At 43.9% G+C, this 22,499-nt stretch overlaps 1 protein-coding gene across 1 annotated transcript in view; it reads right to left on the reverse strand.

Moving 5' to 3' along the window:
- The window catches only part of LOC147465400 (uncharacterized), a 97,569-nt gene extending 77,428 nt beyond the window's left edge, over nucleotides 1-20,141 (reverse strand). Inside the window, exons 1-2 of the mRNA XM_086519924.1 lie at nucleotides 19,822-20,141; nucleotides 4,467-4,540 (exon numbers count right to left, since the gene is read on the reverse strand). Of these exons, the coding sequence (XP_086376050.1) occupies nucleotides 4,467-4,540; nucleotides 19,822-19,960 (213 nt within the window). The 5' untranslated portion in view covers nucleotides 19,961-20,141. The remainder of the gene's footprint in view (nucleotides 1-4,466; nucleotides 4,541-19,821) is intronic.
- Nucleotides 20,142-22,499: the final 2,358 nt, after the last annotated feature.

Genomic DNA, 22,499 nt, shown 5'->3' on the forward strand with positions numbered 1-22,499 from the left:
AAGATCAAGCACACAAGATTTACGAGAGACACCAGAGTAATAAGAACGCTTTACTTGCTTGCCATATTGACATTCATTACAAAAGTCAAGCTTTGTGCCTTTAGCATCAAGCTTGTTCAAAGTACAAAGCTTAGAAAGGCCCTTTTGGCTCATATGGCCAAGCCTCTTGTGCCACAACTCCATGTGAGAGTTAATTTCAGCCAATGCAATAAACTTGCCCAACACGGCCTTTCCATGCATGCAGTAAAGTGTCCCTTTCTTTGTGCCCTTTACAATCGGCCTTGAGCCTTTAGTCATTTTCCATGACCCTCTCTCAAAAAGATGATGTAACCATGCATATCCATCTGACCAACAGAAAGCAGACTCTTCTTGATTCCCGGCACATATCGAACATCATGCAAGACAAGCTCATTTGTGCCATCTATGGAGAGATGCACAGTGCCAATACCCTCAATGGAACATGCATGATTGTTTCCAAGGTATACATGGCCACGCTTGCCCGCATCAAAAGTAGAGAAACACTGATTGATAGGAGTCACATGAAATGAAGCACCGGAATCAACAATCCAAGTCTGGGATAATGCATCATTGACAGTCAACAAAGCATCAATAAGATCACTCTTGGTGATCTGCATGTCCTGTGAATGAACATTTAGAGAGGCATCAAAGTCATAAGCATCATCATCTTACAAAGTGGCACACAAGATGTCCTCTGCATCTGACAGCTCCTCAATCACAACAATAGAAGCCACATTGGCCTTCTCTTTGTCCTTTGAGCTATCCTGTGCATCTGCCTTGACTTCCTTCTTCTCTTTCTTTTTGTCTCCACCATTCTTTTTCCTTTCTAACTTAGCTTTATAGTACCTGCAATCGGGTTTCTTGTGACCTTTCCTGCCACATTGATAGCAAGTCACATCACCCTTGTCTTTGCTTGCATTTCCCCTTTCTTTACTCTTACTCTTACTCCTTTGTGCATAAGCATTCTTCTTTTCTATCCTGCCTCTAACCATGTTGGCAGAGCTGCCTCCCTCTCCACTTGCTTTCCTCCTGATTTCTTCATTCAAGATAGAACCCCTAACACCATCAAAGGTCAAATTGGGGTTATTGGACAACGAAACCACCAAAGTTTCCCATGACTCAGGTAAGGTCATAAGCAAGAAGATAGCTTTCAGCTTATCATCAAAAGAGGGCAAGCCAGAATCCTGTAACTGCGACAAAGTACCTCCGAATAATGACAAGTGCTCTGCCGCGCTCTTTGACTCATCTAGTTGCATGCCAACAAGCTTTCGCATCAAGTGGACCTGGTTGACACGCGTTGTATTTTCATACATTCCCTTTGACTTCTCCCACACATCAAAAGTAGTCGTGAGACCTTTCACATCAATGACCGTCTCATCTGTCATGGCCATTTTAATGTATGTAACGGCCTTCCTGTTCATGCTAACCCATGCTTCATCCGTCATATTCTGTGGCTTCACCTGTTCAAGTGCCCCTTCGCAATCCTTAAGAAATAGGATTCCTTGAATCCTGTCTTTCCAAAGATCAAAACCTATACCATCGAACCTCCTAATCTCGAAGAGTTCTTCACATCCGAAGAAGATGAGGCCATAGTTGCACGAAATAAGAGGGATAATACGCTGAATTTTTGGGCAAAATGCGCAAAAATCGGAGTATAGCCTCACAGAGATGTGCACTACAGCTCCAAATGGTCACAAGAGCAATTTGAGACAAAATAAGTCGATTTGGACACAAAATTCAATTTCTGAAATTTATGCGCAAAAAATTTCAGCAAGCAAATTTGTGGTCGAAAACAACAAATTTAGTTGTTTTTAGCCTCAGAAAACATACATAAAGCTAATACACAGCCTTTTGGAGCATGTAAGCGCAAAAGCCCCAATTTGTAGCATCAAAATTGCATGAAATTGAGCCACAAATGGTCATACATCGACAAAATTTGTCAAATGTGCGTAGATTGCATCAATTTGCACTTTCCCCAATGTAATCGCACCATAAAAACACTTGCAAAAACCTGCGCAAATCTGAAATTTGCTTAAAACACCTGTATTAGGGCTTGTTTTTCGGCAATTTCAGTGTTTTCGGGTAGCGGGGACTTAGCAAAAGTATTCCCACATCTTAATACATCATTTGCAAAACCTGTATTTTGCTGTCATAACCTGTAATTTCCTGTTTTTGACCTAATTTCAGCCTGTTTTGGGTCAATTTGGGTTGCCGGGAGCTCTCTAGTGTCCGGGGACGAGTCCTCTGGCGACGAAATTGCAAAATCTCGCGTGAAAGTTGACCTTCTTGGCTGAAATTCAGCGTTTGCAGGTTTGGGGCAAACCCTAATCGAGGCTCTGATACCAGTTGATGAGCGCACGGCGGTGTGTGCAAGTGAAAGAGCACGTGAGGAAGTGAAGTGTGTGTGCAGAGAGGGGAGGCGAAGGCCAACAGAAGAGGAAGCCCTAGCAGAAGAGAGAGGGCTCACGTTTTTGGAAAAAACTCAATAAGTGAGTTTTGGGTTTTCCCACTTTTATTATAAGTGACCTTTAAAAAATGTGTCCAAGTTCAATATGAACCTAGACAAAGTATAAAAATGTACAAAAAAGGGTTCTTTAAACCTTTAACCCAACAAATTCCCCTTAATCATAACACGTAGAGGTGGGATATTCAAGAATCCCCCAGTTGTTCCAAAGGCCAAGCGAGTGTGCTGCCAAGCCCCATTAAATAACATAAAATTGATGCAATAAACAACCATATACGGCCACATGATCAGCTATAAGGTAACCATTTACAACCATATTTGGCCATATTTCACAACCCTTCTCAACCATATTCGGCCACAACCATTCTTAACCATATTCACAACCAACCATTCACAACCATAATTGGCCATATGAGCAGCTTTGTCAAAGATCTGTCACACAACAATCAATAGACATAGACCGTATTTGAGCAAGAAAGGCAAGCTCAATAACAAACCCCAGCGGCACCTCATCAGAAAGATAACCGTAACAGCAACCTCGGTAAAAATAGTCCAGGCCACTTATCTTAAACCTCAAAAGTAAGCCAATACCGACCATATAATATAGGGTCATTTACCAAGTTATAAGAAAAAACTTCTATCATTACTTTTTTAGCTAAAAAAATCTCAAGGCAACCGTTATCCAATATTGAAGGAAGGGTACAACCTTTCAATGTTTTTCACTGCTCATATACACGCCTATGACAGGTCAGTAGACATATATTGAAAGAATTCCCTAAACTCGAAAGGAGAGTAAAAACTAGTGCCGCAGATACCAAAGGGTGCTCATATACACGCCTATGACAAACCAATCATATATTAAAAGCATTCCCTAAACTCGAAAGGCGAGTAAAAGACCAGTGCCACAGATACCAAAGGGTCAGTGGAAGTTGATAACCATATAACATTCATATTTTCACTTAGTATAGCCAAGACATGCACGAGGTCTATTACTATATCAAAAAGTGAATCACAACACATCCAAGCAGCTCGGATAGTAGTCCCACATTAGTGTCTTAAGTCACCTGAATTGAGTCGAAGCAGCTAGCTCCACAATAGCCTGCTTGTCTTTGCCTTTTGCCATAGAGCCAACCACTCTAACAATACACACCCTTGCAGCAAAACCCTCATAATCCCAAGGTACAGACAACCTTTCACTAGTACACACACACACCACAGAAGTACATAGGTACCAATGCTAAGTGAGAATAGAATCTCACCTTTTATAGGGTTCGGTGCCAGTAGCCACATTCCTTCCACAACAGTATGGCGGGTTCGACTTCATGAGGGAGAAAAACCACCAACGCCGCCTTGTACACACACACACACACACACACACACCGAGAGAGAGAGAGAGAGAGAGAGAGAGAGAGAGAGAGAGAGAGCGCGCTAGAGAAGGCGCTGTAGAGCAGATGCCGGCAAGAGGGAGCCACTGCGTCATCAAACAGATGAGGACAAGGTATACAGAGTCAGGCCAACCCGCCCAAAACCCCAGTATCCCACTGAACTCCTATAGTGTTAGGTACCGTACATTAAGAATCGACCCACTAAATTTCCCATTTAGAATTTCACCTAGAGAATTCAAACCATTTTTCACAAAAAATTCCCAGGCCAATACTAGTTACTAATTATACCTAGGAAGTGGCAACAAGCCACTCCTATATACCAAAAGGAGTTAAACTGCGTAAAAACAGCAGCATGTGTGCGCGCACGTGTGTGCGCGTGCATGCATCCATGAGCTGGAAATTCTCTCATGTTGTGGGAAAAGAAATGAAACATTTTAAAACAATTTTGTAAATGGGTGAAGGTATGAATGAAATCCATTGCCATCAAAAACTTTCATCTCCATTGCTTGTGTTTTCATCATATTGACAGCCTGATTGTATAAAAAAACAGGCAGCTAAAGGGTACAAACATCGAGGCTTGAAATGAACAAGCTACTTACATAAATTTGCAGTGTTTCACCTCTGGAAGTATCCACCGTGAGCTCCGTAGTTGTGACAGGGTGAAGATAAATTTCTGATCACAAAACAGCAAGCAAAGCATGTAAGACTCTAAAAAGACACTAGCTGGACATGGTCATAGATATTATGTCAGAAGTTTAAAAGCATTAAAACGTATTATACACAAACTTGCTATCATGCTTAAGACCGACCTTTAAGAGCTCTGTCAATTCCCTATTTTGAGTTAGTCCTACGTCGAAAATAAAGCAAATGATCATGCTTTTACTTTTACACTGTGCTGATCACACTTCAGATTGCGACTCTTAAAAGTAATATTCTGTTTATAAATTCAACAGTTTTAGTTCAGCTATTCCTTGTGCGACGTACTGGATAGAGCATCACTGAAGAAACATCCCATAATCAAGATAGCCTGTAGTCTAGATAGGTTAATAGCAGATAGAGTTCAAAAATAGTTTGCACACTAGTACAGCACGTGACTGAAGATAAAACACAACTAGAGTAAAATATAGATGTGCTTTTGCAGGAAGTCCTTATGAAACTAAATCCTATGTTAAGCATGTGTACTTACCCCATAAAACACAACTAGAGTAAAATATAGATGTGCTTTTGCAGGAAGTCCTTATGAAACTAAATCCTATGTAAAGCATGTGTAGTGAATCTGCCACAGAGTCGATAAAAGTCCATCCAAGGTTGCCAAAAATCATATGTTAAGCACGTGTAGTGCACCTATTGATTGACTCTGGACAGGTCAAAATAGTCCGATTAAGTTTCGCCACTTTTAAAAGGTCTGTCTCTAGACCTTCCATAACCTGGCTCCACAGAAACTGGATCGACCACCTGCCACAAGAGCCAACAACTTGAATAGGCTGCCAAGATAGGTGAGGGAACTGTGACAAAGGAACCAATCCCTTAAAGTCAAGCATTAATGCTGTTGATCCCGAATCACAAGTGTCATTGCAGCCCAGCACAAGCCACCATTATTTTTATGTATCCGAATTTCACTTTTTGATCTCAATTGATTATTTTTTAGCCCGAGTATCATTTTTCGGCACTTCAATCTATGCGTACTGCTCTCTCTCTCTCTCTCTCTCTCTCTCTCTCTCTCTCCCCTTTATTCTTTGTACATAAGACACCTCAGAAGATACTCGATGGCCTATACCTAGAGGAAGCACAAAAGAGGAGTTACAATGTGTAGGCTATGTAAACATTAAGGTGGTCTGTACGATGAATGTAAAATGCACCACTATAGGGGTGCATAATGCCATGTGATGTGTTGCTAATTGGACTATTTTCTTATTTTTAATGATTAATTTCTTTTTTAGGATATTTTATTATGTGCACTAAGAACTGTTAAAAGATTGTAGCTACAGGAACTGCCATCAGGAACGGACAACTCTGATGTGTCATTTGATGGGTGACGGTAAACATCGCGAAGGAGAGGGCCGGGTTATCCGATTGGCCTATTCCCACTACGGTACATGATGTACGTAGTTTCCTGGGATTATGTTCATATTATCGAAGGTTTGTCCGAGGATTTGCTCATGTAGCAGGACCACTTCATGACTTGACAAAGAAGAAGATTCCTTTCAGATGGGGATCGAGACAACAAGGAGCTTTTGATCGGCTCAAGTACTTGCTAAGCCATGGGCCTATTTTGATAGTGCCTTACTTAAGAAAACCATTTGAGGTTCACTGCGATGCTTCAGGCGATTGCATCAGAGCAGTGTTAAACCAAGAAGGCCATGCAGTGGCCTACGAAAGCAGACGGCTTAAGGATGCAGAGTTGCATGCATCAATCTACGAAAAGGAACTCACGGCTATGATTCACGCCTTATCCAACTGGAAGCACTATCTTCTAGGAGCGGATTTTGTGATCAAGACTGATCACCAGAGTTTGCGGTATTTTCTTACGCAAAGGAAACTATCTGAGAAGCAGATGAGATGGGCAAACTTTTTGTCTATGTTTCACTTCCAGATCCTTCACACGGCTGGGAGTAAGAATGTGGTCGCAGACGCGTTGTCTAGGCGGCCAAGGGTGAACGCTATCACTTCAGTGTATCACCAAGAATTAGAAGCACTACCGGATTTGTATCCGAATGATCCAGACTTCTCCACCATTTGGGAAAAGCTACATTGTGGAGAGAATGAGTTTCCCTATTCCATTCGGGACGGTTCTCTACCACCATCAGGCCATATGTGTGGCGGAACCATTAAGGAAGAAGATCATGGATGAAGCACACGCTTCGCCTTATGCGGGTCATCGGGGTATTCTCTCTACGACCTTAGCAATGGAAAGATATTTCTTTTGGCCTAGCCTTAAAGCAGACATTGATAAGTATGTCAGGGAATGCTTGGTTTGCCAAAAAGTGAAGTATGATCGGCATAAGACGCCTGGGTTGTTGCAGCCTTTGCCTGTGCCTAACGAACCTTGGAAAAGTATTGCCATGGACTTCATCATGGACCTCCCTAGAACTCAGACTGGAAATGACGCGATCTGGACCATTGTGGATAGGTTTAGCAAGCAAGCACACTTTATACCAGTCAAGAAAACGATCAAAGCAGATCATATGGCTAGGGTCTTCCTGGCACAGATCTTTAAGCATCATGGAATGCCTAAGTCAATTGTGAGTGATCGAGATCCTCGCATGACAGGAAATTTTTGGCGTGCCCTGATGGATAATCTTGGTACAAAGCTGAATTTTTCATCTGCCTACCATCCTCAAACGGACGGGCAAAGTGAGATAGCCAATTCCACAGTATTGGATATGTTAAAAGCTTATGTGTCAGACCGGCAATCTGATTGGGAGAAATATTTGCCTCTTGTCGAGTATGCGTATAACAATACCATACACTCATCGACGGGGAAAGCACCTTTTGAGATTCTCTATGGTAAGCCTTTGCTTCCACCCATCCTTTTAACTAAGGATAAGATCTTTGCAGCAGATGAATTTGTCCGGGATTTGGACACCGCCTACGGGCAAGTTAGGAGGGCTATTCTACGCTCTCAGGAAAAGCATAAGAAAGTTGCAGACAAGCACAGAAGGAATCTAGACTTAACAGTCGGACAGTTAGTCTTACTCAAGTTTGAGAAGGCAAGACTTAAGAAACAAGCGTCTCATAAGGGGAAAGTGGTAAAACTTTCTACCCGTTATTATGGGCCGTTTAAGATTACTGAGCGAGTGAATGATGTCGCTTTCCGATTAGAGCTACCGCCTAATTAGAAGATCCATAATGCTTTCCATGTGAGTTTACTCCGGCCGTATGTGGGACAGCCTCCGAGCCAGTCTAGCGCTGAGGAACCTCCTGAGGTTGAGGAAACAGAAGAAATACTCCAACCGGAGCAGATAGTAAGTCATCAAGAGCGGTCTCTCAAATCCGGAAAGATAACACGGAAGTATTTGGTTAAGTTTAAGAACTATTCGAATCTAGATGCTCAGTGGATAACGCAAGAGGAATTAGCAGCTTATCCCGAGATACTGGAGGTATATGTCCAAGCACTACAGTTGAGGTCAACTGTTTAGAAGCCATAGCTAATTGGACTATTTTCTTATTTTTAATGATTAATTTCTTTTTTAGGATATTTTATTATGTGCACTAAGAACTGTTAAAAGATTGTAGCTGAAACCGGCCCGTAGGGCGGTAGGCGTTGGCTTTCACCCGAAATTCTTTACTTTATACACACACACAGAGCACTTTGCAAAGAAGACCTGTAACGGGAGTTAACACTTAAACACACACACGGCTCGGAAGCTAGAATACTCCGAGCAGACGCCGACAACCTGTAGGCCCCAAAATTGGCGCCCCTTTCGGTATTTCTTTATTCTTTAGGAGGGTAAATTACAAGGTAAGGTCCTGGGAATCCTTCACGTGTATCCACCTAGATACCATTTGATTTGGCCAAATTTCGGCAGCATAACAGCCCCAAAACTTGCGCAAAACCAATTCCCCTGCTGGAACTCGCTTGCACTGTCGTATACCCTCTGATTCCTGTCCAAAAACAGTAAATTCAGCACGCTGTATTTACTGGTTTTTGCCCTGTTTTCAGCCCCAAACAGTCCCCTAACTGTCCTTTGCCAGTGGGGCACGATTCCCAATGATCCTGGCGTCCGTACGGCTGAAAAACAGAGAATTTACAGCACATACACAGCGCTGATTTTGCACCTGTACGGTGAGGTTATGACCCTCACCAGTGCCTGCTTTGGAGTAGCAGTTAGCTACCCCTGTTCCTGCTCAAGGAGGCTCTTGCCTCAGCACAAAAGCATGAACCCACACAACTGTACATCAGTCAAATGAGTAGCCCTCTTGTGGGGCATCACATAACTGCACGTAGGGGAGAGAGAGAGCAGTGTGTAGTGTGCAGGGCATCACTCCTAGCACCACACTGTACATGAGAGGGAAAGAAAGCACTCCATAGCTCTTAACCTGTGACAGGTTGCAAATGAGGCCTCTCCCAGCATAAAAATCAGCGCCCATTTTTCTGCAAGAGGAAAGTTCACCAAAATGTGACACTTGGCGCATTTTCAAGCATTTTCCCGTTTCGGGTTCGCCGCTTAAAAATATCCCAACCGACGCGTCAGTTGACTTCGCGGCAGAGTTATAAAGTGTTCCCCTAGTCATACCGGAGGTAATGACGCGAACACATTTCACGGCCCAAAATAGCAGTTCCCTAAATTTTAGGAGATGCTTCCGTTGGGCTCCCACTGGTCTTCTGACCATCTATCCTCATTGGGACCGCATCCAAAAATGCAATGTGGCCCAACTGTCGCATACTTTTTGTTGGTAGTCCCACCTTGACTTTACGCCTTAATTGAGTTCACTTCCTAGTATCCACCAACTTGCTAAGTGCGACGGGGGGACCTATATGATCTTGCTCTGAGCCTATACATCCTCTTACCATACGAATTCCAGTGCCGACCACTTCCCATCTGCGGGTGAATCTACCGTTCACATTGGCCATACAATGTCCGACCGTTTGCTACTTCAAAAAGAGGGTCTCAAAACAAATAAAATAAACCCCATTGGAAAGAAACCAACAACCAAGGTTAGCAGTTGCCACATCTCTGTGACATGGTTAATAACTGCCACGTCCTCGTGACAGTAGCTACAGGAACTGCCAACAGGAACGGACAACTCTGATGTGTCATTTGATGGGTGACGGTAAACATCGCGAAGGAGTTTCCGTATGTTCGGTGGAAAGGGCCAAGTTACGAGTGCCCCTAATGCGTCACATGATGGGTGACGGGTGCATCAATAAGGGGGCATCCCGTAGGCTAAGGAGGAAATCCGAACTGAGTAAGAAAATACCCGTAAGAACGCAAGCACAAGAATAAAGATGGGTTCAATGAAGCTTTTTACGAAAAGCAAGAACAATCGCGGAAAGGCAAACGCTTTCCCGCGAGGAATCTATGTTTGCATTGCATTCGTGCATGTGGTTGCATCCAGGGACGCCTGGGAAGTGTTGTGAAATGCATTGGTTTTAACTTATAAGGTTTTATTGAGTTTTTGGGCAGGTTCAGACCAATTTTAAAATATGCCGGCCACCCACTTAATAAGTGGGCAGCCACTTAGAAGATAAAGCAACAAAACCAGCCAGCGAATTCTCTCTCCCTATTTCGGGTAGAACAGCGCGAAAAAAAAAAAAAAAAAAACGGCCGCGATCTCTACACGAGCAGCTATTCGTGCCGTGGCCAGGGAGCTATAAAAGCACCACATGCCCTCACTCAAAGGGGGTACCAACGTCAGCAAGAGAAGACTCTGCCGCAAGAGATCGCGAGACTACAAAGCACGGAAGTCGCTTTTCCCACGCAAGAGCGACAGGTATCTATTGTGGATTCGCCATACGAATTGTTGTCACCTGTTTGTGTGGTTTGTTTTGCAGGAATCTCCCGTCTTACGGGAAGGCCCTTCACGGGAAGTACGGCTTCACGCCTAAGTCACTTACGGGAAAGTATTGCTTCGCGCCTAAGTCCCTTACGGGAAGGAACGGCCTTGCGCCCAAGCCCTTTACGGGAAAGCACGACCTTCGGGTCTAAGATTACAGAACGGAGGGGTTTCCTGGGTTCTCGTGCTTGTATACGAATTCTCCCTGAATAAAAGAATACTCTTAATGGGGGGGGACCAGCCCATCTTCTAGTCCCCAATACTGTGTCGATCTTCTCCCTTCTCTCACATTTGCAAAGTATTTTAATTTTCAGATTTTCAAGTGCTCGTGTACGCTCCCGTTTTGTGACATGATGTGACCCTGATCCCGACAGAAAAGAGCTAACGACCGCACCCATGTGTGAAGAAAGACGCATCGACATTGCTCCACTACCCTGGAGAAGCCTGCTGAAGAATCCCTCTCACTGCGAACACCACGCAGCAGCTCCGTCCAGATGGCTCTCAAAATGGTGGACGTAGGGGTGGACTGTAAGCCTAGAATGTGGACACATCGAGCCTTCCACATCGTCCAAAGCTTGATGCTACATATCGTGGTGAAAATTGTGTCTTGCTAGCAGAATTTTGACCGATGACATGCATCTAGGATCACATGTGGAGTGCCCAGTCTATAACCCAAGGAATTATGCAGCAAGACCGGATATGTCATCGAGTCCTAAAAAGGTGCGTGACCCTAAAAATTGCAAACGTCGTGCAGCTTCCCCCACATCACAAACCCATCATGGATGCCCCACTCTAATTCACAAACAACAAACTGCCATCCACATTGGTTGTGCATAAGGACAAACCCAGAAACGATGCCTCAAGGACTAATCTGAAGTACATCTCTGACAAGTCAGATCATAACCAGTGATTGCCGACCAAGTATCGACAGGCAATCTCGCATGTGCTATTATCCACATGAAAAAATATATCATGCCGCTAATCTAGAGGGTCCATACGCATGACCAAACCTATCTCTGGAAAGCGGGGAGGATGCGCTAATCCTGCAATACCTTTGACTGGTGCCAAGTCTGCAAAAGAAGTCTCCTCCCAAGGGAGACAGATCCATCATCGCTCAACGAAGGTCACTGCCACTCACCAAGATCCCAATCCAACTGAACAAGTGGCTTTCCCTACCAAACCCACAATCTCCAAAGTGGTGACTCCTGAGTAGTAAAAACAAGGTCAACACAAGACCTCCTCTAGAAAGAGTCTACCACTCTAACAGGTTGCCAATAGTCAATCAATTGCTGATCAGACGAAACCTCACCGTGAAACTCCAGTCTGATGTGACCTCCATGATGGCTAGTCTCCGCAATGCTAAAGACGAGTCTCGTGCCGATCAACAATCGGGTCTCCCAAGTCGAGATCAAAGTACACCCACCATCTGTGATGAGAATATCAAAAAGTTTGTCCCCCGATGAGGGCGTGTCAGTCGAGTGGAATAGCCTCATCAATCTCTCATACGGACAGCATCCCCTTTGTGGATCCCTAAAGTAGCTCCAATTACCTGTGCCCCAACCAAGGAAGCATTTGACCAACGATGGAGAGGGGGAATGGGGGAACACACCTAGTCCACAACACAAGGCCTCTCTATAGCTCAGGGTATCCACAACACCCCTATCCTCTCAAAAACACCTTCAAAAAACTCACTTTGCACTAGCAGACCACCGCCTACTCACTTCCCAATGCTCACACACATCACAAGACCACAAGACCACAACACAACGCACACCCACTACCACAGTTGGTCTCGACCCTTACACACGCACACAGCCGCTCAATCTCACACACACACATCCACAATGGGGGAAAGGGAAGAAACACAAGAGCAGGAGAAAGAGAAGGGGGGAAGGGAAACGGCACCAAAAACTGGGCAATAGTGGCTTGATTACACTTCAAGAGGCACGTACAAGGCTTGCATTGCCATCACAAAGGCCATTTTCATGAGAAAATACAAAGGGGGTTAACAGACACACTCCTCTGTCAAAAATCTCCACTCTGTAAGCTTCAAACGGCACCAAAAAAGCCCTTCATTTGATTAAAAAAAGACATTTTATATGGGGGGCCTTCAACTTTGGAAATTGCCGCCTGACTGGTCCACTTGGCATCCTCTTTTAGGCATTTTTGGGAATGCGGCTACTTGCTCTCGCTTGCTTCGTCTGCTCCTCTCTTTGCTTGTGGAGGGGGTGCACTAGCTGTTTCAATCATTCAATCTAGCCATCTCATTCCGTCCAAAACTCTTGATGCACCTAGATCGCTATACAGCCATCTCATCCTTCTAGAACTCTTGATGCACTCACAACTGTATACAGTCATCTCATCCAAATGACATCTTGATGCACTAAAAGTTCATTCAATTCTTATTCACTTGGCCATCACATTCAGATCTCACTCATCTCTAACAGATGTCTAGATGCACTAAGTTCAAATCGTTCATTAGACAAAATGCTGCAGACATTCATCTTTCTCTAAATGTCTCTAACAATACACACATGAAAGAGCACATGTTTTCAATTAAATTAAAGAAATTTCCAATTCAGTGCACATCTATTCATAAAGTCATTCCGCAAAATATTGTCAGTCTGTCAGTACCCTAAAATCTCAACGAGAAATTAGTGACTTTATTCAATCTAGGCAATCTGTGACAAAGCAGTTGAGTGGCTCACCTGTTGTGTAGTCCGCTCCGCACCAGATTCAACATGTTGATTCATCAGTAACTTTTGGCATAGACATTGCTAATAGCCCAAAAGCTTCAAGGTACAACTCTTTGAAAAGAATTTGCGATGTTCTCCTCCTCCATCCACTTTGCATCGAGGGCCAAAAAGTACCCTTGACCAAATTATCCGGTGGACCTAGCTTACCTTTTTGCTTGTGCCCTTTGACCTGTTGGTAGCCCTGTTGGCTGCTTCCATGTCCTTGGCACCTCAATCTGGATCTGTGGAATTCTCTGATCTACCAGATGATTCCCTTTACTTTCTGTCCTTGTGTGACGGGACCTGTGGGTAGCCTCGCTAGCCTCCCCTATCCGTTGGCAAGTCAGTCTCAATCGTCATAACCCTGAGACACTATCATTTGATTCCCAATCTTCCTCGGAATCTTGTGATGACTTGTCATCCGGTTCTCTAATTCATTCTCTTCACTGGAAGACTCTTGCCTTGTAGAGGTGGATATTGTCTTGTCCGTAGGGTACGTGTCACGTGACACATCCCAACCCTATGTGTCCGTGGACAAGCTACACCACAGCAGGGTTCAGTCAGTCAAGTCAAGTTTAGATTCGCAGTGATCTGGCACTTTTGTGAGTCTATTCGTAGACCGTGCATGCCCAGTCACTCAGTATAGATGCATATCCTCCGATTGCACACAGCATGATCATCGGAATTCCCATCAGAATTCATTAGCATCAGTTAGGGGAATTTTCCAGTGCATTTAGCCTATTTTCCTATTTATTGGTTATTTTCACTTATTATTTTTAAGTGACTTTCCAACAAAAGTAGGTAGGGCAATTTTGCTAAGTTAATATATAAGTAAACCCAAGTTAGCACTTTCTGGCAGAAGAGGCAGCAGGAGCTTCCCGCTCAACAGGCAACTTCTCAGCAGTACCCCCCAGAACCCCCCAGCGTTTTTGGACCTCCTTCGCGGGGATTCCCAGCAGAACCACCGCCTTGAAGTTTCCCTCTTCTGGCGTTTGTTCCCCCTTCAGGCAGCCCCCAAAGCCAGCGTTTTTGGGATTGCAAAGCATCAGCAGAATCAGCGTTTCGACATCAGCAATTTCAGCCAAGCTAGCGTTTTTGCCTTGCTGCAGCGTTTTGACTTTCAGCCCCAACCTGTCGCAGATACACAGCATTTTCAGCCTTTAGCAAGGTAGCAGATACATCCCAGATTGGTTGCAGAAGTTCCCCCCAAGTTTAGCCCCAAGAAAACGCAGCCAAAACGGTCATTTTCAGCCACCAAAACAGTCCCCGAATTCAGCGATTAGAAGATCACAGATTTGAGCCATCAAGTCGTCGTCGTCACCACCGTCGTCGTCATCGGCATAGTCCAAGTTGCATCAATCCATTGCATTCGCATTGTACACATTTGTGCAATCGAAGTAGACCACTCTCGCCGACGAGAGTGGGGCCTTTGGAGGAGGGTTTTACAACCTCTCGGGTGTCATATCTCTTCTCTCTCCTTCTCTCAGTCTCATTCACTTGCACGCACAATCCACTCACTTTGTTCGTGATCATAGCACTCTCCATAAGGCGGAAAGCTCTCTCTTTCCCTAAGAACTAAAAGGAACCTTGAGCAATAAAGATCACTAATCTTGAGAAAATACAACATTCATTCCGCTCCACCTAACAGTACGTCAATGAGCCGGCATGCATTTCAAATCCTTGCTTAGCATGTCCCATAAGTCTCTATATAGAGTCAGACTTCTGTTCCAAACAATACTACCAAATCTCTTTTGGCAAACCAACCGCTCACTCTGGTCCCTCAAAATAATCTTCCAAAATGAGGACACTCGTAAAAAAGTATCCAAAAAACCTCAGGCAGTAGTCATCCAACGTGTCTTTCTTAGTCATCCTCAAATGATGCCAAGCCATGATGACATCTTCTTCATATTCGTCTGGTATCCAAGTTCACGTGAAACTTTCCTTGAATTTTACCCACATCGTAGGTGCTTCTCTGTGTAGCAGTAGAGTAGACCACCATGTCTGTGCATTTTCTTTCAAGTAAGATGCCTCCCTTCGCACCTTGGAGTGTTCCGAGAATCGACCTCTCCTGAGAAAGCGACGTCAAACTGCTATATAAACTCAAGGGCTCGATGAGCGTCCCGGTAACTGTGACGGTGGCTGTTCGGGGCTGCAGGAAACCCTAACTGGCAAACTGTGACGTGGCTATCCACGGCTGTAGGAAACCCTGACTGGCAGGGAACCAGTGTGACATGAAACGTTTCGTGGTTTCGATCGTTTCGGGGTTTCGAGGTTTTGAAACGTTTCGTTTCATAGCATCAAAAACATGAAACAGGTTTCATAAACGACATTAAATTATATATTAATAAAATATGATAAATATGTATACAATGTAGCACACATGACTCTAGACTTTAATGTCCACGAGAGAGAGAGAGAGAGAGAGAGAGAGACGTGCTCACTGCTCAGTACTCACTGCTTAGAAGCGACTTCAAGCGAGCACAATCAAAGAGATGTTCAGTATTGATGAAAGCTAAAACACAGCCACTAGTTTCATGAATCATAACTGATGCATCATTGATTCATTAGCAAAGTACTTCTATTGAACAAAGTTCAAACTTAATTCAATGTCACAAACCATAAGTTTTAGGGACCACAATCATCTGTTAGCTGGAGCTAGACCTCAAAAAAATGGAAAAAAAGTCCCAATTTTAAACGTTTCATAAAAAAAGCCTGTCCGTTTCATGCGTTTCGGCAAAACGTTTCATAGGTTTCGGGGTTTCGAGGTTTCATCTGCATGAAACGCGTTTTTTTGTCACACTGCAGAGAACCCTAATTTGTTGACGTGGCAGTAAACCCTAATTTGCTGACGTGGTAAAGCTGACATGTGGCAGGCTGTACGGACCCCCGTGAATTGCGGCGTGATTTCCGGTCGCAGGGCAGAACCAGCGGCAGATTTTTGGCATTGCTTTTGTGCTTTATTTTCTACGCAAGATGAGAAAGAGAGGGAATTCTTTTGCTTTATTTTCATAAAAGCATAAAGAGAGAGAGAGAGAGAGAGAGAGAGAGAGAGAGAGAGCTAAAAGCTCTGCTTTAATTTAGAAAGAAGGCTTGTGAGAGAGAGAAAAAAAGAGACTTGCTTTATTATTGAGAGCTTTTGATTTCAGTTTTTGGGGCTCTGCTTTTGGCATCCCTTGTAACTTTATATATGTGAGCAGGCCTCTCACAACTCAGAGCATCTGGACGCAGAGTCTGAGTGTGAGCGCCTGCCCGCACTCTTGTACTTTGAACTCAGATTAATACAAAAAGAAATACCGAAAGGGGTGCCAGTCTTTGGGGCCAATATCTCTAGGCGCGGAACTCCGTCGGACCAGTGCCAAACAAATTGTGAACTTTGAACTGTTTTAAAGTGGTTATTTGTTGCTGTCGTGATAGATTCTTGACTTGGGAGTGTCCAAGTCTGTTACAGAGGTATCAGAGCACGGCCGATTTCTCTACTACGGAAAATCCGATCCCAAATTTTTTTCAGCGGCACCTATGGCTTCAAGCAAGGATCAGTCGACTCCCTCTGCATCGGGAGATGCGAGAAGGGATCACAACGAAGATTCCGGCAAGGAATATGGCCCGCCTCAGCCTACTCAGGCGGAGCGTCGAGAGATGGAGCGTCGTCAATTGATCGGCGATGCAACAAAGATGATGCTCAATTTTGCGAAGGACCCAAAATTTGCAAAATATATGAGCGAGACTTCTTTCCAGGAGGTGCACGCGCAGTGGCAGAAAATCACAACACCACCTCCAAAACCCGCTCTCAAGAAACCTTCTGCTCGCAAGAAATATACAAAGAAGGAATTAGAAGAGGTGGTTGATGCACGAATTGCTCAGCTTTTTGACGTGCAGAACAAAGCTAAAAAGCACGAAAAAAAGCAGAAGAAAGGCACTGACTTCCCGGGCTATTTGGGTCGTCAGTCGACTTTTAAAAAGGCAAAGAAACACAAGAAGCGTGTTCGATTTGAGGAAGTACCCAGTTCTTCTTCTTCTTCTTCTGACAGTTCTTCTAGCTCATTTGACTCGAGCAAAGAAGACCGAAAAGGCAAAAAGCGAAGCAAGAAGCAACGCTTCGAAAAGGACAAGAAAAAGGCAAAGAAGCCTAAATCTCGCCCCGTGAGTGACAGTTCTACAAAGGACTCATCTACAGACAGTTCAGACTCCGACAACAGCAACTTTTATGCAAAGAAGAAGAATTTTTATAAAGCCAACCAGTATGACTTTCTGGAAGACAAAAGCAAGAAAGTCGGAGAGTTTAAGGAAGGTGGACAGTCAATTAAATTTGACACGTTTTTAGGATATAGAGATGCTTCAAAGGCTTTGTCTTTTGTACATCAGTTTGACATCGCTTTCGCGGGAGGACGTTACTCAGAGCACTCTAAGATTCGGAGAGCTGCCTCTTACTTTAAGGGGAATGCTCGAACTTGGTAGTCCACGCTTCTATTAAGCAAGACTGCGCAAGTTAAATGGTTGAAATTCAAGAGGCTTTTTATTTCTTCTTGGTTGCTCGAGAGTATGAATGTGATATACGAACTGCTTGGAACCATCTTCGGATGACCAAGAAAGATACAGTGGACGCTTATTGCGAGAGATTCTGGAGCTCTTTTCTACCCGCCTCTTCATTTAAGAAGATCTCGTTCAAGGAACAGATTGAGCAGTTTACCTTGGGTCTATCTACAAAGATCCAAGATCACTGCTTGGAACAGAAGTCAACTTCTATTCAGGAGTTGATGAGTCATGCGAAACGGGGTTTTGCCATCCACTCTGGCAGTCTTACTTACCCCACCGATGAGATCATGACACAAAGAGCTGAACAGACTTCAACAAATGAAAGCAGAAAGAGAAAGAGCAACTCAGAAAAGAAAGATGCACGACCCAAGCTTACTCCTCAGGAGCGGGCTCGCTTCATCAAGAAAGGGAAGTGCTTTGGATGTGGAGAAACTGGACATATCTCTGCGAAGTGCCCTAAAAAGGCACAAAAAGGCCGGAATGACAAGGACGACGAAAGGCCCGAGAGTTCGAGAGCAGCTGAGGAACGTGGATGAAAAGGCAAGATGAAAACAGGACTGGTTCCAGATTGCATGGGTACCGATCCCAACACAGTGGATGAGAGTACAGAACTTTGTCGAGCTTGGGGCAAAGTGAAAGATCAAGAAGCCCTCTTTGATGGGCCAACTTCATCTCAGCGGAATTGGCGGTGCAGCTCGAGATCACTCCCGATCAGACAGGACCACTTGCGGAGGCAGTTCTAGCGGCACCCGGAAGGGACGTAGCCATTACACCTGTCATTGGCAAACTTCGGTTTCATTGTCAGAGGTATTTGGGGCATGAGCCTTTGGAAGGTTGTGATGTTCTCCTGGGAATTCCCTAGCACCACAAGAACAACGTCGTGGTCGACTATCGGGCAAGGAAAGCGACATTGACTACAGAGAAGGACAGAACCATTGTACTTGACATTAAACTTAAGGGCGAGTATGTCCCTATTGTATAGGCTTCGGCCATTTCAAAGTTAATGAAATCCAGTCTGTTTGTTTACTCGATCTTAAAAGAGTTAAGTGATGAGGATTGGACAAATATGTCTGAACTTGATAAAGAATACACAAGAAAAAACATTGCCCGATACTAAACCTTAAATCTTCGTTCCAAGGTGGATAGAGGCGTCGAATACGATACGTTAAGTACAAAAAAAAAAACATTGTCCGATACTGAACCTTAGAATACGTTAAATACAATACCATATATATGTGAGGCATGTGTGCGACTCTCTATGGAACGTAATACACTCAGCACACTTTTAAAGCATGCAAAATCAAAATTTAGAAATTAGAATTTTCTTGCAAAAGTGATTGCCTATTAATTACAAATTCGCAAAACACTTTTGTCATTGTGAGGATGTTGCCATCGACATCAAATTCCGACTCTCTCCTCATGCATCAATAGGCCTTGAAGGTGGGCTTGGTGCATCATTCTAATGATAAAAAGTCTTGAAGAAGGTGCAGCATTAGCCGCCTTTAAAAATCAACTATTCTAAAATCAAGCATTGGAAAATAGCAACAACCACTACATTAGTATCAGAAAACCAATGTGGAATTAGCGTAACATAACATCTTGAATGATAAATTCGCGAATTTTTTGCAACACAGGTTGAAAAACGAGCTTCCCCATGTTCTGAATCAAATAAGGATGGCTGAAATTGAGAGAAAAATGCTGAAAAGCACAAAAATTAGCAAGCCGATGGACTGTTTGGTTGAAAGACAGCCATACACATTGAAAAAAAAGGTATAAAAAAATAAAAAGAGACCCATCAACGCTATCTATGGATATGGAAAGCTTCAAAGTGCAACAAATGGTGAAAAATCAAATTTTCTAGTCCCCCAAAATGGGGTCGCCACTCAAACCCATGAAAGTAAGCTCTCTAAGACTTGCCACATGTCCAAGTTCTCATTTAGGACAAAAGCAAGTCCCGGACATAAAGCTCTGTCCAAATCATATTCAGAAGTCTACCGTGCACTTTCAGATTGACAACCTTCATTTCTGCCAGATGCAGTACACATAGCCCCATTGCTTTTCCTCATGTATGGCACATGACCAGCCCGACAGCTAGATAGTAAGATAAAATGTGGACAAAAACCTCTCTGTGTGTGTCTTATGTTTAGTGTGTGTAAGGAAGGGAAGGAATGTAGTGTAATTTACTCACTGAGCTCAGTGATGAAGAGAAGCAGCATGACAACCGCGGCGACAAGGGTGATGACACCGCCGGACAGGGATCTGCGGTAGAAGTCCTCATTGACCTTCGGGAATGCATCCAGCTGCCTGATTCTGCTGAGAGACACCATGCTTGAGAATTGTGGGGTCCTGCAGAATATGTTCGGATAAACCTCGTTTGAGTTGGATCTCTCTTTGTGAGGCTACCTCTCTGCGAGGAGGCCTGCTCCTTGACGAAACTGGTAACGATGATGAAGTTCACGAGGCGACGCGGCCCTGCTCTCGTTCTGCGAATCTCTTCCCTTTGGACGCTATCGTAAGGATACCACGTAGCCAAGTCAATGGGCGGGCGGACATGGTCGGTCAACTTTTATGTTTTGACCTGTTTCATAATTCACTAATAAATATTTCAGATGTACACACACTAGAGTGAGCCACAGCTCTAGGCTTAGTGTAATCCCACCTATAGACTACTACTAGCTTAGTCTAAACCTATAATTCATGGAAGATTTGTAGATCCCGCCCCCCCCCCCCTCCCCCCCCGCCCCGCCCCCTCCCTTCCGCACCCTTGTGCATATATACATTGCACTTTTTCCCTCTCTCCTCGCCATCCTCTCAAGATGTCCTACCCAAAGGTTATCCACTACCCATTCAAAGGTTGTTACCATATACATGTGGTGGTGATGTGTGTGAACACACTTAGGATCGTCGAGGCATTTTTTCCCTCACTATGAGGTTTTTTCCCAAGTGCATTGTATATACGCCCATCACTATAGGGCTATCTTATATTTCCATTGCACACTAAGCAATACACTCTCTGTTGTGTGCCTTGAGCTTCCTTTGTCTTCTCCAAGTTGTGTGTTTTTCTGCAACCCTAATCTCAACAATTGGTATCAGAGCAGATTGCATCCTTCCGGGCTTGGTCGCCAACAGCTCCAGCATACACCTGTTCACTTTCTCCGATTTCTGTGAGCTTTGGCGTGCGTCAATAGGTCGACAAATACTTTGGGATCACTTGTAGAGCTCACTCTGCTCAGAATTCTGATTCAAGCTCGTTTCGGCCTCCGTTTCCACTACATGCAGTATTGTGCAGTAATTTTGGCATTTTGTGCAGAATTTTTGTCAGTGTCGTTTTCTACATAATAGGTCCCTTACAGTCTTCTATGGGTGGTTCTATATAGCACGTGTTGTTCCCGCTTCACTTCTCCCCTTTTCGGGCAGTTTTTACATCAGGTGCAGCATTTGCCATGGCTGACAACAACACAAATGTGTTCAAGATGTTTGCTATTGAGGACAAATTGGATGGGGACAATTACCCTACGTGGGCTTACATGATGCAACATGTCCTTGTGTCAAAGGGCGTCTGGAACATTGTGTAGGGCATTGATGTACGTCCTGGTTCCGAGGATATAGGTGATGTTGAGGATGTTGCAGGTTTTGGTGACAGGATTGCTGTTGTCGAAGTTGTTTTGCCTGCGGTTGAGCAAGTTCGTTGGGATGTAAAAGATGCACATGCTCATACATTGATTGCGTTGTCCGTGAAGCGCATATTACTCCTCATATTTATTCAACGAAAATCTGCAAAACAGTCTTTATGGAAGTTCTTTTGCACTTGTTGATGCATTGTATGTACCTAAGATCAAGAAAATTTGCACTTGCTAGACTTGGTCTTGTTCTCAAATTTGTGGATGACAGATGTACAGTTTATGATCTCAATTTTGGTGATGAAATTGTTACATCTGGAATTTTATGTCGTGGCTTGTATAAGCTCGCTTTGAATGACAAGTGTGGACAGAATTTTGCAAATGCAGTTGTGGATTCTAAGGCTATTTCAAATGCAAAACTTTGGCATGCACGTTTTAAACTTTTGAATTTTGCTAGTTTGCTGCGTTTGCAAAAACCTGATATGGTTGCTTCTTTGCCACCTCTTGAAGCACCTGCCAAACATGTTTGTGAAGGCTGTATTTTGGGTAAGATGCAAATTTTGAAGTTTCCAAAGGATGGTTCAGTTAGGGCCACATGCAAGTTGCAGCTTGTGCATAGTGATGTTTGTGGGTCCATGCAAACTCCATCCTTGGGAAATTACCTTTACTTTGTGACTTTCATTGTTGATTACTCCAGGCATGCATGGGTATATCCACTTAAAGCAAAGTCTGAAGTATTTATGTGCTTCAAACAATTTTTAGCTATGGTTGAAAATGTCTCGAAATGTAATATGGGCACCCTCCGTTCAGATCGAGGGGGGGCGTATATGTCTCATGAATTTAATGCATTTCTAGCTAGTCGTGGGATAAAACACCAATGCACAGTGCCTTATATGCCTCAGCAAAATGGTGTTGCTGAGAGGAAAAACAAGTCACTTGTGGAAATGGCACGATGTATGGTCAAAAGTCAAGCTTTGTCCCATTTGTTTTGGCTTGAGGCCATCATGTGTGCCACTTTTGTACTTAACAGGTGTCCTACGAAAGCTTTGCAGTCTATGACTCCATATGAAGCATGGCATGATAGAAAGCCTTCTATTGAGCACATGCATGTTTTTGGTTGTTTGGCATATACTATGGTGCCACAAACGCAGCGCAAAAATTGGGGGATGATAAGGTTGTCAAATGTATTTTTGCTGGTTATAGTGATGAAAGCAAAGGTTACAATCATCCACAAACAAAGCGTACC

The sequence above is a fragment of the Adiantum capillus-veneris genome, chromosome 1 (genome assembly GCF_014529385.1).
Source record: "Adiantum capillus-veneris isolate H3 chromosome 1, ASM1452938v2, whole genome shotgun sequence".
NCBI classification, from domain to species: Eukaryota; Viridiplantae; Streptophyta; class Polypodiopsida; order Polypodiales; family Pteridaceae; genus Adiantum; species Adiantum capillus-veneris.